Here is a 16,400-nt window from a genome sequence, read left to right as displayed (position 1 = left end):
CTAGTGGAAATTCTTGTTACCAATACTGTTAGGTCCAGCAGTAGCTCCACTCTGTAAACATTCAAAGCACACAAACATAAAAGTCAATTATAGGACAGAAACTTCACTATATTAAAACAAAAAGAAACAGGACAGTCTGCTTACATTAGCAGCAGCCTTCTGAGCTTTCTTTCTCCTCTGTTCCTGCAGCCATAATGTGTTCAGGACAGGCTTGGAGGACACCTTTGGCTCAGAGGTTGCCGAGGCTTCATTTTTAGGTGCAGATCCACAACTCTTGGCATAATGACCAAGGATACCACAATTTCTACACTGTTTTTGGAACTTTGGGCCCTTTGGTTGTGCCTCTTTGCTGCCTGGTCCTCCTTCTCCCTTTTTCAGCTTTCTCTTCTTTGATTTAGGCCTTCCAGGCATTACCCTAACTGTAGGTGGGAGTGGTTGTCTCAAGCCTATCTTCTCCCAATGCTTGGGGCCTAGCATAGGGTTGATTGCATCTTGATATGCAAGAATATAGGTTGCCCTACTGTAGTAAGCATCCACATAGTCATCTGGATCCACCCTTTTGTCAAGTATACAAGCATAAGCATGTACACATGGTATGCCAGTAAGCTGCCAGTGATAACAAGAGCATGACTTCATCTTCAGGTCAACCACCACCTTATCCCTGTTCAATTCAACTTCATAGCTATCCCCTTTAGACAACTGGACAATGCAATATCTAGCAACCCTTTCAATCCTCCCAAAAACCTTACTCACATAAGGCATGTTCTTTCCTTCCATTTTTTTGAACTGTCTCCCACTTCTCACGGTTCCTCTTCATCATGTAATATCTCATCCACTCCATTTGAGTGAGAATGGGCTTATCTCTTGCATCTTTTATAACATCATTGAAAGTTTCACAAAGATTGTTTAGCAGCATGTTGGACTTACACCAATCAGAAAAAGCATGTCTTGACCAGTGTGATGGTGATATATTTGCTAAGTACTCATATGCATCTTCTGATAAGAACTTAATGGGCTCCATTGCAACCTCAAAGTCAAACTATATCACAAAACCATAGACTATGATAAGAGACTAACTAACACAACACAAAGCATATGCATACACTGTAACACAAGGACAGACCGCATACTAAGATAGAACACAGTGCACAAAGGATGAAATAACACAATTCATGATGAAATAAACTTACCAAAGTGGTTGCCCTTGCTGTATTCCAAAACAATTCCTTGAAGGTAGAGCCAATGAATTGGAGCTTAAAATTAGCCCAAATATGCCTGACACAAAATCTCTTCTCAGCATTTGGGACTAATTCATCCAAGGCTTCAAGCAATCCCTAAAGGTAAAAGTCAAAAAAGCAACAAGTCAACTGCTAGAAATACAACTGTGGTATGATAAAAAAAAAAAAAAAAAAAGTACACTGAGAGAAAAGTCAAACCTTTTTTCTATCACTCATAAATGTCAGTCCCAAGCCTACATTGCAATTTCCAATGTCCTTCTGCAGACACTGTATGAACCAGCACCAAGTGTCTTTGTTCTCTACCTCCACTGTTGCCCATGCAAAGGGGAAAATTTGATTATTCCCATCCTTGCCAACTGCAACAAGAATTTGACCAGGATAGGCCCCTTTCAAATGATAGCCATCTAGGCCAATGAGAGGCCTACAACCTTTGTTAAAACCATTCTTCAATGCTGCCAAACACATGTACATCCTCATGAATAGAGGGGGTTCTGGTCTGTCTGCTCCCTCAACCACCACATACACCTCACTTTCTGGATTATACTTTAGCACAGCCTTGCCATAATCCCAAATCCTTGCATATTGCTTTGCTGCAGAACCATAAATCATGAACTTTACTCTGGCTCTTGCTAGCCAAGCCAGTGAATACCCAATGTGTATTCCTAAATCACTTAGAACCCTAGATCTAAATGTCTTGATTTTCCAAGTGGGATTGCTCCTCCACTCTTCAACATACCTCTCTGCTAAGTATTCAGCTGAAATACATGCATTCATTCTAGATCTCATACACCTGTGCTTTAACCTCAGCTCCTTTATTTGCCAAGCACTGTTATTATAAAGTCTCCTTGCAGACACCTTAAACTCACACTTCTTCACTTCATCACCACACTTGCATTGAGGTAAGTTGCTCCTCTTAGGGTTCCACTCACAGTTTCATCTTTTTCTACAGAAAATAGTGATCCTCTAACCACCATTGTGTAGGTAATAAAATTCATACTTGTTCTCTATAGCATGGGTCCTCAGTGCTCTTCTTAGCACATTACTGCTGGTAAACTTCTGCCTATCTAAAAGAACAACTGGCTTTTTAAAGTCAGTGTCTTCCCTGAACCATGGGCTTGAGTCTTCTTCTTCATCTGACCCATTAAGACTCCTAAGTTCATCTGAGTCACTTCCCTCCACATGTAGCTGAAGATCTGTGCAACCAACGTCCTTTCCAAGCTGCTTTACCTTCTACTCTGTGTGCTTAACAACTTCCTTGGAACTGTCACCAGCTTTTACAATCTGCAAACTCTTCTCCACCTCACCTAATATACGCCTTCTTGTCTGGATATGCCACTGTTCCCATTCCTCATCACTAACTTCCAAATTTTCTTCACCTGCCTTCCAGTCAATATCCAAGTCACTCAGCTCTGTAGAAGATGATCCAGATTTTGATCCAGAATCTTCATCTTTGAACAACCTCTTTGTACACTTTCTCACAGACTTCCTCTTCTTTATCACCTTTCTCTGTTCAGTTTGCTCACTAGCTACACCCTTTCCCCTCTCTTTAACACCACTCATACTCTCTTCCTTCTCCCTGACAGCACTCTCACCCTCCCCCTTTCCAGAATCTTTAGTAAACCTAGGACTTCTCCTACACACAGACTGAATGAGTTTCCTAGGCTTTAGTTTTGCTCTAGGTAAAAAAGCTAAAGGTGGCTTACTCTCAGCTATAGGTGGCTTACTTTCAGCTGTAGGTGGCTTACTCTCAACAGGCTTAACATTCCTTGGGCTCCTCCTAGTCACATGGGCTTTGTTTGGTTTTAGGGTGTTTGTAGATGCAGGCTTAGCTTCTAAATTAGTAAGCTCATAAGTTTGAGATGGTATGGATTGAGATGGGTGTGAATTAGAAGGTTGAGATCTATTACCATTTGGTTTTGGGTCATTTGGATTAGAATTGGGTGGTTGTGATTCAGATGCAGATGGGTTGGATGTGGTTGGGTTATCCAAAATTACATCAGGAGGGTGATATCTGTCCTACTCTTCCAACCCCGCAGTTTGAAACAACTCCACATGCCCTTCACTGTGTTTGGACTCTAAGAAGCCCCTAACATCATCATCATTTTCAATCCTTTTCTTCCCATTTACCCAAGTCTTTCCTTTCTCCTTATACCACAAGCTATAAATCTCAGGAGCCTCCCACCCCAAAGCTACTAATCCTTCATTACACAGACACCGTAAGTAAGTCACACTCCTCACATATGACACTAGCACAGCATACTTCCAATAAACAAACCCACCTTCATAAACCAAATACTGCTTCCCCCTACGTTCCTTTTCCACAAACCCTCCAAATAACCTAAGCTTAATGTCAATAGTATCATCCTCACCATCCATATTTTTCTACAATTAAAGCAAGTAAACCATACAAAAAATCAATTTTAAATTCAACCATCACAGAGCACAAACTGACAATTTAAAACAAACACAGCATAAAACATGAATGTATACCCACACATGATTAATTAATTGCACAATTAGTGAATAACTTAATTACCTAAGCGCAGAAATCTAGGGTTTACTAAAACAACAATTTTGTCTAAATTGCCCACATTAACAGTATTTTATTGCAAATTGACCACCATTGATGCTTTGTTGGACCACTACAAGTACGAAAAAGAGTTGTTACTTGTCAAATGCTGCCAGAAGATTCTTAAAGCTTCCACTTCAGCAAGGAAGATGACGCTGCTCCCAGGTGGACACGCACTCAAACCCTAGATATTAAGATAAGATAGATAGAAAGATGCGTAAAGAAAAAAGGGGAAAAAAACTTAAACTTGGTAAATTATGGAGGTTCAGTAAAATAAATGGGAGAAGAGAGAGAAAGGGAGAAGATAGTTACGGGGAGAAAGAGTGAGTTAGATGGAGGTAGTTAATGGTGTGGGCCCCACTAACGATTCTTTGACAGAATCTGTTAAGTGGTAGTTATTTTAACAGTTAGTGTTTTTGTGTGGTAGTAATATAAAATAAAAAATTTAAAGGGGTAGCAATTGTGAGTTAGGGTGCTTTTCCTGGTAGTAAATGTGAAATTTTCCTTCCTTATATTTATTCAAAATCTGCCCAATTAATTTCGAAAAAACTAACAGCAAAATCTGCCAATTAATTTCGAAAAAACTAACAGCAAAATCTGGCCAATTGATATAGAACAGTGAAAACATATTAAAATCTTTAACAAAAAATTAAAAATATCCAGTACCGTGTCTATTGAGCAGTGGGTGGCATGGGATACTAACCTGGGAAAATTCCTGAAAATCGATCAATCCCGTATGAAAAGCAATGTAGTAGTGTTATGAAACAGAACAAACTGAGTATAAAACTGTAGAAAACCAGCTGATTTCCATTGATATGCAAGCTCAGAACATAGTACTACAATGGTGTCTAAGAATAAGAAAGAAAGAGAAGAAGAAGAGAGGAAAAGTAGGTAGTAGAATTAATGAGGAAAATAAGAGCAACTAACTTGAGCTTATATACTGCTCAATTATTTATTACAAATCTACCTAACTTGAGCACTAATTAGCTGACGTGGCAGTAATTTGTTATAATGCTTGCTGAGTCATCACCTTAAGGAGCAGTGTTTCACAAGTAGAGACGAAGATGGCGGAGGAAGTAGAAAAAGGGAGTGTTGTGAGACAAAACAAAATGTCTCACAACTATTAAAAAATTATAAAAGTACAATGAAGAGAGAGAAATGTGGAGAGAGATAGGAAGACTGAAAAAGGTAGTGTGGGCTCCACTTCACGTGCAGAACGGACAAAAATTTGACAAGACCACTACCACTGAGTCTATATTTTGTTCAACTTAAACTCTAGTTGAATCTTTTTGAGTACCACTAAGACTATATTTTATACCACTGGGAGTGTATTTTGTACCACTGAAGTTCCAGTGGTATGATTTAAGAACTCAATGAGACATCTCTAAAATGACGTCCGAAATGCCTATATTGCCCTTGTGAGACATAATTTATTTGTCTCACAACCCTCCGTTTGGAACACCTCAAGATGGCGATAGGACCAAACCCTAAATACCGTACGTAAACGGGATATGTACAACACAGCATGTACACGTGGACAACATAACCAAGCTATGTGGCATTATAGACAAGTAAGATGGAGGCAATTACCAAAGACCCCCACCTTAATGATTGGAAAGACAACCCTGCCCTCTAGATTCACATGTTATGTCGATCTAATAGATCAACTTGTATTTCCTCCTAAACTGGTAAGGTGACAACTAAATCTAGACGGATAAGAGGTGATGATGTTGATAGATCTTGTAGATTGCCTGGTTCAGTTATACTCCAACACTCCAAACTCGACCACCTTGGACATACTCAGAACCACCCCTGTTAGTAATGGATGATTATAACTGTCAAAATGTCTTGCATTCAATGATATCAATAATTATTTAGGTAAACTCGATTCGTATTTTAACGGGCAATTATATAAGACTCTTAAGATTATGGGGAGTAATTAATAAGGATATTTCACCACGAAACCCTTGAGTTAAATAAAGTAAGTTGTTTGATACCTAGGTCATATAGGCAATCGATTTTCTTGTCTATAAGAGTGATATGAACTCGAATAGAAAACTAATCAAACTCTAAAATTGATTAAAAGGTTGTTAAAAAAATAATTTAAAAGGTTTGAATTTTACTCTTAATACTCGACAAATTTACTTGAAAAGGACATTATGAAATAACACGGTAAGTTAAAATAGGATGGGTTGTTGATGAGATCCCCAACACGAAGTTAACCCGCCTGAGAAAATAACCAATAAATTATGAAATTAGTGATAAATATTTTGAACGAACCTAACTTTTTTGCAAAGTTTTATATGGCTGGCCACATCGTGTGGCTTGACAACCAAGTAACCCAATGACCGAGTAATCCATGACCGACTGAGTAACCCTTAAATAAGTAAGTCCGACCACACGATGTAGCTAGCCTTACAGAAAACGTGCTGATTTTTTTTTATTTTTTTATTTTTTATTTTTTATTTTTATATATATATTACTACTTACATGACATTAAATGAATACCAAAAAAGTGAATTAGTGTTAAGAATTTCTTACGTATTAAATTTAACATGTCAACAAAACACTCATGTTTCTTAGGTTATCCTTTAAATGGAAAATGTTAAGATTGTTAACTTATCCTTTAACCCTATTATCTTCTACTTGTACTTAAAATTACTTGCAGATTTTATGTAGTTTCATTAGTCTCCTCACCTTGTACGCCTTGTACCACTTCAGTTTGCCGGCAGCGTTATCGTGCCAAATTTCTCCTCTGCTGTGCAAGTGCAACTCATCTGGTATTTTACTTTCTCTATCTCTCTTCTTTAATTCATTCCATTTTGTAGTTTAATTATCATTTGAATTTGTAATTTGGTACTATAATTTCATTGTCAAGAATCATCCTTTTAACTTAATTACTTTAAATTGGTGCTATAATGCTATACCCATCATTTGAAGTTTCAATAGTTAACTTAGATTGATTGATTATTTAGGAAATAATAACATTTTCCCAGATTCTCTTGCAATTAATTTGTTTGTATTTTGCAATTTATGGAACTAATGTGGAGTAATTATCAGTGATTGATCTGATGAAGAACTCATTTGTGTAAATTTTCAATTTTTTTAGGGTTTTAGTGGGCATCAATTTGTGGGTAAAAGATGAGCAAAAGAATGATTGCCCTTGGTTTTGAAGGTTCAGCTAATAAGATTGGTGTTGGTGTTGTAACCCTAGATGGAACCATTTTATCGAACCCCAGACACACCTACATTACCCCTCCAGGACACGGGTTTCTTCCCCGAGAAACCGCCCACCATCACCTTGAACATGTCCTGCCTCTTGTGAAATCTGCTCTAACCACGGCTGGAATAACCCCGGATGATATTGACTGTCTGTGTTATACCAAAGGCCCGGGGATGGGTGCTCCCTTGCAAGTTTCCGCGGTTGTGGTAAGGGTTCTTTCTCAGCTTTGGAAGAAGCCGATTGTTGGTGTTAATCACTGTATTGCTCATATTGAGATGGGGAGGATTGTTACAGGAGCGGTTGATCCTGTTGTGCTGTATGTTAGTGGGGGTAATACACAAGTGATCGCGTATAGTGAGGGGAGGTATCGGATTTTTGGGGAGACCATTGACATTGCTGTTGGTAATTGCTTGGATCGCTTTGCTCGAGTTTTAACACTTTCAAATGATCCTAGTCCAGGATATAACATTGAACAGGTAGAATGAGCTCCTCTTGTTAACAAGATGTCTCTTGATTGTGTTATCTCCCTTTCTTTGTTTGTATTGAAGATATACAGGAGTATAACAACTGCATTTTTAGTGATGATGTTAATGTAGTCCATTTTTGTGATTTATTTTGTTGGTTAGTTGCTCTGTTGGATAAGTATCAACACTGCATTAGTGGCATTACATTAATTATAGTCTATAGAGAAGGTCATCTACAGGTAGGATTCCTTTATCTTGCATGATAAGTGGCCAAATGTTAAGAACTTTGAGTATTTAGTTTTGGTGTAATATTTGAGCATTGTATTAACATTTCATTATTGCATTGCTCAACTTTATGTGGTCACTTGCAGAGAACAGAGAAGTTAACAATTTACAAATACTTTCCTCGAGCTACTTTACCACCTCAAATTAAATAGGGGAAGTTTAGGCTGGAAGCAAAGAAAAATTTTACATGCATATACAAAAGACGTGCATTCTCATCTTTGGCGGTATGCTCTAGATAGAATTGTATGATACTCAGATACTGTAATCAACTTGTCATGCTCCTCTTTTACATCGTGATATTTAATTTGTATCTGTAAATTGTTAACTGGCCTTTTTCTGTTTATGCCCAGCTTGCTAAGAAAGGTGAAAAATTCATAGATTTACCATATGCTGTAAAGGGAATGGATGTTTCATTTAGTGGCATATTGAGCTACATTGAAACTACAGCTGAGGAGAAACTAAAAAGCAATGAATGCACACCTGCTGACTTGTGCTACTCTCTGCAAGTACGTACTTGTTTCGTGTCTGCTGTGATGTCTCGTTATTTTTTATTAATAATTTGTTATATCTGCAAAGTTTGAAATCTGTGAATTAATTTCTTAGTATCTGGTGGTTGGTGTCCTAGGAAACTCTCTTTGCTATGCTTGTTGAAATAACAGAAAGAGCCATGGCTCATTGTGATGCAAAAGATGTTCTCATTGTTGGGGGTGTTGGTTGTAATGAGCGGTTGCAAGAGATGATGAGGATAATGTGTTCTGAGAGAGGTGGGCGGTTATATTCTACTGATGATAGATATTGCATTGACAATGGAGCCATGATTGCATACACTGGTCTTCTTGCTTATGCTCATGGATTATCTACCCCCCTGGAGGAATCAACATTTACACAAAGATTTCGAACTGATGAAGTACATGCAGTTTGGAGGGAGAAAGAATCCATCAACAACAATACTAACAGTTAGGAAAAAACCACAACTATGTTAGGTACGCAGTGCTCTGAAGCAGTAGTTTTATTGGATCAATACTTTTTTTTTTTTTTCTCGATTTTTCCTTGGTGAACCAATTGAACCTGTAAAGTGGAAATTTCTCTAGAGTAGGAAGGGGAATACACGATTTATTGTAATGTTGGCATATGTATAATTAGATGATAGTAATCATCAATTAACAATTTCATATGTTTGTCAAATTAGCTTTCTGATCTTGTTCTGATTCATTGACAGTTCCTAGAAGCATCATTTGCATGATATGGGTATAACCTATAAGAATCAAGATGGTTTTTGAAGGGAACTATTCTCATCTACCTTTGTGAAGGAGTTGAAGACACTATCTCAGGTTCTCATACTCGTGCAAAGCATCCACTTAACCCCCATGAATTTTTTTTAAAAAGATAAATTATATTAATCAACATGATAATTTGGGTTATATGTAGTATAATTTTAAGAAAATTTGGACCCCATTTTGAATATTCTGGATCCGCCACTGCATAAGAGTAACCTTATTTTATCCATTAAAGTAACTAATTCATTATATGAGTAATATCAAAATTTAGAAATAAGTAACCCCATTTGTTCATCCAAGTAACCCTTAATTTTTTGTTTTAAAAATTGAATGAATGATTCCATTTATATAAGAGAGTAACCCCTTTTTCATTTAAATAACCCACATACGTCAAGATAATCCCATTTGTTCATCACCGTAATTTCTTATTACTTAATTAATTGCCTTATTGTAAAATGGTCATACCATGCAACTAGCCACATATAAGAATATGTGAATAGTTCAAGGCAATATTTCTACCAGTTTGTAAACTTGTGGCTGCATAAACTATTAAGATTATCAATTAAAAAAGTGAAATGTTCAGGATATAATAATTTGCTATTTTAATAGTAATAAAATAAAAAAAAAAAAAAAACAAACAAACAAACATAGTCATCAAATCTACAATACTATATTAGAACAATAATATTATTGTAGACCAGAATATATTGATGTGATTGTAAAGTCGAATATAAAAAGATATTTTAAAAATGAAAATATGATTAATGATGGGGTTGTTTGAGTGTGCTTGTTGAAATTCAATGATAGTCCAACTCATTCAAGTAGCCTTAAAATTAAATTACGGCTAGAATTCCCAACATAGTCGTTGCTCCCACGTCACGCTTTTTCTATGCTTAAAAGTTGGTACGCACATTTTATGAGTATTTGTTATTATGGGCTTGTTTGTTTGCTTCAAGTCTTTTATAATCATGCAACAATCATTATGGACTAGAGAGGCCAATAAAGGGTCCAACTTCATCATGAGTTAGGCTTGGGCCTTGTTTGGTTTGCTTTAGTTTTACTTATCTAAACTTATCAAATCTGGTATGATCTGATCTGATCTTAAATATAAAGTAATTTATACGGAAAAAAATATCAAGTGGGGTCTTGTTAGATTCGTAATAATGTGTATTTTATTAATATATGATTTTCATAATTTTTTTCATTACGAAATTAAAGATATCTAGTGATAAAAAACTGCACATAAAACGATAATATAATCTGAATTTATTTTTTCTGATCTGATCTGAACTTATTTTTTCTAAAATAAGTAAAAATAAGGTGAACTAAACAAGACCTTGGTCCAATTCTTATTTTCTCTCCTAATTCTATGGTATCCTAATACAAACAAACTTCATTATGAGTTAGGTCTTGACTCTTGATGAGAAATTATGCTTAATATTAAATTGTGCCGTGTAGTATCACCCTAATACCAAAATACTAATTCACTGGTATCAACAAATGCAAAATTTTAAGTTTTGTTGGTATTAATAGATATTTTTTGTTGGTATTAATAATATCATCAACATGTAACTATATATTTAAATTTAAATGCTTCTCAAAAAAAAAAAATATATATTTAAATTTAAATTATCAATGAACAAGTTATTAAAGGCAGAGAATTCTCAAGTCTTGCATAAGAATGTCCGACTTTCTATGAGTTAGGTTTATCCATAGGATTGATTTTTAATCTATTAGTCTATTAGAACTCCTCCTTATACTTTGGAGACATTCTCATTTTTTTATTTTTTTTTATTTTTACAACAGAGACGTTCTCATTTTCAATTCTTCAAATTTGCAAAATTACTCTTACATTTGTCATTTTTCTTTAAATCTTTACTATTCTAGACTAATGACTGAAAATTACTTTTCAATGAAAAATTAAGAAAAATCTAGAATGGATAATTATATTTGTGGATCACAATCAGCTAAAAAAAAGACATAAACATAAAGAGAGAAGAAAAACAACAGTGGAATGCCATGATTGGGAAATAAAGGGGCACTATACAGATTGTGCATGTTAGCCGACCCCACTTTTGGGATGTTAGCCGACCCCACTTTTGGGATTAAGGCTTTGATTGATTGATTGATATACAGATTGTGCAAAAAGATGGACACAAAGTACCATCAAATCCAACTACGAGTAACTTATTATCTACAGAAAATTACAGTTAAAATTTACTCGTAATAATTATGTGATTATGCGAGTTAATAATCACCTTAAATTCATCACAAAAGTAAGATAAAAGTGAAAATCCACTTTAATAGGTTAAAGTAAGGTATGTTTTTTCTCCCATTAATTTCATTAGTACACAGATTAGACCACATCAATATAGTAATATATCTCCTTCAAAAACCAAAAAAACACAGTAATGTAAATCCACATCATTAGTTTTTTTTTTTTTTTTTTTTTTTTTTTTTTTTGCCTCATCATCCACAATAAATTAAAATTGTATTTGATCTATTTTATTAAAAGGTAATGTAAGAAATATGGTAAAAATGATTTAGATATGCATGTCAAAATTATGTATCAATCTTATAAATGTATATCAATAATCAATCTTATTTTTACATATTCCTTAACCTAATTAATAACACTTATACTAATCAAAAGATAATTTTAGTAAAATAAAATTAAAATTATACAAAGGTGGATCAGATTGACAAAAAATATTCCTTCCATCCCATAATATAGTTCATGTTTATGTTTTTTCACGGTATTTAAAACATAGGAGGAGAAAGTAGAAGTAGGACATTAATAAAAGTAAAAAGTACAATCATAGACAAAAGTTAGAGAGAGAAACAACATTTTGGATCTCCAAAATAGGAAAACAAGAACTATATTATGGGACGAAGTGAGTACTACTCCCTCCGTCCCTTAGTACAAAGCCTCATTTTCTTTTTGGTTAAACCAAAATACAATGCCTCTTTCTATTTAAAGGTTGTATTTTTTTACATAATTACCCTCTTTTTGATGAGTTGTCATCTTTATTCCTTCATTTTTTTGTACTTTTTACATCAATTCCCAACGCTTTCTCTCTCTATCTCTTCAATTATTCCCAACTACTTTTTATTTCTCTCTATCTCTCTCTAACCCACATGCACATATGTGCTTTTAATCATTAGTTTTAAAAAATTTACAACTTTCTTAATTCCCGCGCAAAAACCAAAAGAGGCTTTGTATTAAGGGATGGAGGGAATAATATATATTTTTTGATGAAATTTTTTGACAATAATTTCTTAGTAGGATTAGATTACAATCTTCTCATGTCCCGCAAGCTGGAAGTGGAAGAACGCTTAAAAACTCTTAACAGTCTAACATACTACCACCGTTTCTTTTTAGTTGACACGTTTTGACTTTAGCACTATTCATTCACCTTCCTTTGACGGTATTTTGTGCTTTATACGTAATGAAAAATATAGTCATGTGGGATCTTGTTAGATTCGTCACGTTATATACTTTCAAAATATCAACTTTTTATAATTTTTGCTTATTGATAATTAAAGATATTAATGATTGAATAAGTGCATTAGCAAACGTGACTAAAGAAACGTGTCAACTAAAAAGAAACGGAGGAAGTACAAACAACAATATTAATTACGTAGTATAAAATATTAAAGTCTATTACTCCCTTTGTTTTTAAATACTTAATCCATTTATTCATGTGTGGATTTTAGGAGAAATTGGGGAAAATAATAAAATATAGAGATAGTGGGGTTAGTGGTAGACTGGTAGATAAGTTGGAGGAGAGAGAATCTAAAAGTAATAAAATTGGATCTCATTAGTTGAGAGAAATGAATTAAGGGTATGTTCACTTCAGCTCCAATCAGTTCAGTTCTATTCAGCTCCTAATTTCCTTCTCTCACAAAATATTCATTTCAGCTCTGTTCAGTTCAGTTCAGCTCCAATCAGTTCAGTTCAGTTCAATTTAGTAAATGTGAACAAGTCCTAAATATTATAAAAGCTTTCCAAATAAGGAAATAGAGCAATTATTTTAAAACGGCCGTAAAAAAAAGTGGAGCAAGTATTTAAAAACGGAAAGAGTAATTATCATAGTTTCATCTTAATTTACTAGGAGTGTAGGACTTATTTTACACTGTTTCATTTTCTTTATCAAATATTAATTACATAGTAGTAAATAATATTAAAGTCTATTAATAGTCATAGTTTCATCTTTACTGGGACTTATTTTACGCCCTCTCACATTCTTTATCAAATACGGAGTATTAATTACGTAGTACTCCCTCTGTCCCTAAATTACATTCCTCTTTGGAAATTTACACGGGAATTAAGGAGAGAAGAATAAGACAAATAACAATAATTAGATAATGCAATGGGAAGTACAAAGATAGAATAGTTATTACTCATGACATGTCATCAATCCTTTGCAAAAAAAAAGGACCAATCACATGCTCCTAATTGAAAATTTTTAACCAATCATATTCATTGTAATTTGGCACAAGGATTATGAGTGAGATTAGGTAAGGATGAGTGAGAAAGCATTAAATATAAAACACAAAAAGAGAGTTGATTTACTTAAAAAAACTTACCAAAGATAGAAATGAGGAATGTAATTTTGGAATACCAAAAATAGAAAGGAGGAATGTAATTTAGGGACGGAGGTAGTATAAAATATTAAAGTCTATTAATTATCATAGTTTCATCTTTACTAGGAATAATTTTACACCCTCTCATATTCATTATCAAATATTAATTACGTAGTATAATATATTAAAGTCTATTAATTATCATAGTTCCAACTTTACTGGGACTAATTTTACATTGTTTCATTTTCTTTATCAAATATTAATTATGTAGTATAGAGTATTAAAGTCTATTAATTATCATAGTTTCATCTTTACTCGGACTTATTTTACACCATCTCATATTCTTTATCAAATATTAATTATACAGTATTAAAATATTAAAGTATAGTAATTATCATAGTTTCATCTTTACTAGGACTAATTTTACACCCTCTCACATTGTTTAGCATATATTAATTACGTAGTATAAGTCTAATATTAATTCCGTAATATACAATATTACAATCTATTATCTCACCTCTGCTGTCCTTGTGGCTCCCAAAAAAAAAAAAAAAAAAAAAAAAAAAAAAAAAATCAAAATCATTTTGGACTAATTTTACACCCTCTTACATTCTTTATCACAAGATTATAGCAATTAGGAGTAGCCAATGGAAATTAACGGCCAAGGCGGCCATATGTAGCATGTGCATGTGCATCACGAATTAAAGATATGAACAACTTTATTAAATACAAAGAGTAGATAAGATTTTTGTACATTGCTTTATGTGAAAGATAGACACGATTACAATCTTTTGCATGGAGATTTGTGGACATCAGCTACTGCTGAAACACAGTTATATTTAATAATCTTAATCAAAAAGATGAAAAGCTAATTAATTAATGGAGTAAAGTAAAGTGAAACGATCAAGATTATAGAAGAAGATGTCTTCATGCAATGTTGTAAAGTACGTGTGAACTATGTAGGAAAACTACATACCTTCACAATGTCAAGATGGTTGTCTAATAGTAGTGGATCATGTCCAAACAAATATAAATACTAAATGATATTAGAGATGTTTATTCGTGTTTCGAGTCTTTTCTTTGTTCTCATGTTAAATGGGTGGGGAATACTTTAGCTCATTTAGTGGCAAGATGGGATAATAGGGATTGTGATGAATATATATGTCTTGGACCTTTCCGACTTTCCCTCAAGGTTTTTTTGACTTTGACGATAGATCTTGATCGTTATATATCCTCTGCCATGTTTGTTTGAAAAAATAAAACAAGTGAGTTAGAAAACGCACCCTAGTCATTAACCAAATAGTCAAATACTGCCATAGTCAATCGCACCAAAAATTCGAGTTTCTTTTGGATTTCCAGTACTTGTAAACACGGCTGTGAAATTTAAATACGTAGTATGTCTTTTTAGTTTATGTACACAAATTTTTAATGTTGTAAAATGGCAGTCAACTCCAGCCAGCTTACATACCCTACAAATAAAGTAATGCACTATTAACTACTGATGAGTACTACAGTTACTTTAGCTTTAGCCCTCGACATAATTATGTGTGTTGGCAATGAAGGACCATAAATGTGAGCATATTATATATTTATATGTTTTTTTTTTTTTTTTGAAAGAATATATATATATAGCTCAACAGAGAATTGAAGTTATAGCACCAAATTTCTAGTTCACAACAAAAAAAAAAAAAAAAAAAAAAAAAAAAAAAAAAAAAGTACTAAACAACCTTCTTTCTTAAAAAGAATGAAAATCTACATAAAACCTTTACTTAGGTTTCTTGACTTTGGTTGTTTTTCATCTCCAACTACAACTTCAAACAAAACTGTTTCAGCAAACACTGATATCAGGATGACTACGGTTAGTGATCTTGTATTCGTAAATGATTTCAACATCTTATTACATCTTTGTCTTTGTTTATATGTTGCTTTTTTACTTACAATTTTTTGTTAAATTAAATGATGTATTACAGGAAAAGCTTGAGGTTAGTAGCAGAGCAATAAAGTTTAAACGTGGCTTAAGAAAGCCACCAAAGCCACGACCTGATCCAGGAAGAGGTGGACAAGTCCACGCAGCTGCTGCTTAATCATATTGTACATATGTTCGGAATTAGATGTCACGTTGATGGTGTAAGTTAAACTAGCATTAAGCCAATAAGGTGACGACCAAATCAAGACAGAGGTAGTAGTTTTCTCCCATCTCGAGTTGGAATGATGGATTTTGTTTGCAGTTTGCAGTTTTTGATAGCTAGTTAATAAGAAACTTTCGTTTTTAGACCATTAATGTAAATTTTCTATTTTTATCTTTTAGATGTGGTTCATAAAATCCTATAGTTTTTGAATATAAATTTTCAGAAAATCTTCCTAAAAATGTAATCCCACCCTGTATCACCTGGGGCTTAGGTACATGTTTAATGAATCTTATAGTAAAAAAAAAAAAAAGCAAAGAATGTATTTATGTATGAAAAAATTAAAGGGAGCTTTCATTTAATTTCCTGAATTTTGAGCATAGTTTTTGATCAGTAACTTGGTAGTGTAATACAGATTTTAGTAGCATGATTATATCAAAATAATTTTTCCCTTTTTTACGTACACGCCGACAAATCTGTAAGCCCAAAAGAAAGAAACCACACATGTATATGTTTCATTGAGCGTGCATCTTTTATTGCTAATGTGAGCAACCACACAGTCCACAAGGACCACAACCATCTAAAGTAGGTACATTTACTATATAGATCCAACTATCTAACAATCTATACT

The 16,400-nt window shown here is 33.9% G+C and overlaps 2 protein-coding genes and 1 long non-coding RNA gene across 3 annotated transcripts; 2 read left to right on the top strand and 1 right to left on the bottom strand.

The window, feature by feature from the left end:
- LOC145564716 (uncharacterized) lies at window positions 1-2,012 on the bottom strand. Its single transcript, XM_081624940.1, has 5 exons — window positions 1,437-2,012; window positions 1,191-1,334; window positions 788-1,039; window positions 145-699; window positions 1-51 (listed from the first exon to the last, which is right to left on the bottom strand). Exons 1-5 carry the CDS (start codon window positions 2,010-2,012, stop codon window positions 1-3), a joined length of 1,578 nt encoding a protein of 525 aa, XP_081481066.1.
- A 4,419-nt stretch (window positions 2,013-6,431) lies between these two features.
- LOC145563399 (uncharacterized) lies at window positions 6,432-8,949 on the top strand. The gene is made up of 4 exons (XM_081623845.1): window positions 6,432-6,587; window positions 6,917-7,506; window positions 8,130-8,285; window positions 8,405-8,949. The coding sequence occupies exons 2-4, from the start codon at window positions 6,949-6,951 to the stop codon at window positions 8,738-8,740; spliced, it is 1,050 nt and encodes a 349-aa protein (XP_081479971.1). The 5' UTR covers window positions 6,432-6,587; window positions 6,917-6,948; the 3' UTR covers window positions 8,741-8,949.
- Window positions 8,950-15,187: 6,238 nt separating this feature from the next.
- LOC145562149 (uncharacterized) lies at window positions 15,188-16,131 on the top strand. Its single transcript, XR_014094290.1, has 2 exons — window positions 15,188-15,501; window positions 15,614-16,131. It is a non-coding gene; the product is annotated as an uncharacterized LOC145562149 (long non-coding RNA).
- Window positions 16,132-16,400: the final 269 nt, after the last annotated feature.

Source organism: Chenopodium album, chromosome 10 (assembly GCF_948465745.1).
Source record: "Chenopodium album chromosome 10, dcCheAlbu1.1, whole genome shotgun sequence".
Classification (NCBI taxonomy): Eukaryota; Viridiplantae; Streptophyta; class Magnoliopsida; order Caryophyllales; family Amaranthaceae; genus Chenopodium; species Chenopodium album.
Note: the sequence above shows the minus strand (reverse complement) of the source record. Positions and strands in the feature narration are given on the sequence as shown.

Coding starts and splice junctions, on each gene's coding strand:
- LOC145564716 (XM_081624940.1), bottom strand. CDS start 2,012: ATGAATGCATGTATTTCAGCTGAATACTTAGCAGAGAGGTATGTTGAA. Junction 700..787: donor ACCGTGAGAAGTGGGAGACA/GTTCAAAAAAAT, acceptor TGCATTGTCCAG/TTGTCTAAAGGGGATAGCTA. Junction 52..144: donor CTCAGAAGGCTGCTGCTAAT/GTAAGCAGACTG, acceptor GAATGTTTACAG/AGTGGAGCTACTGCTGGACC.
- LOC145563399 (XM_081623845.1), top strand. CDS start 6,949: ATGAGCAAAAGAATGATTGCCCTTGGTTTTGAAGGTTCAGCTAATAAG. Junction 7,507..8,129: donor CAGGATATAACATTGAACAG/GTAGAATGAGCT, acceptor GTTTATGCCCAG/CTTGCTAAGAAAGGTGAAAA. Junction 8,286..8,404: donor ACTTGTGCTACTCTCTGCAA/GTACGTACTTGT, acceptor TTGGTGTCCTAG/GAAACTCTCTTTGCTATGCT.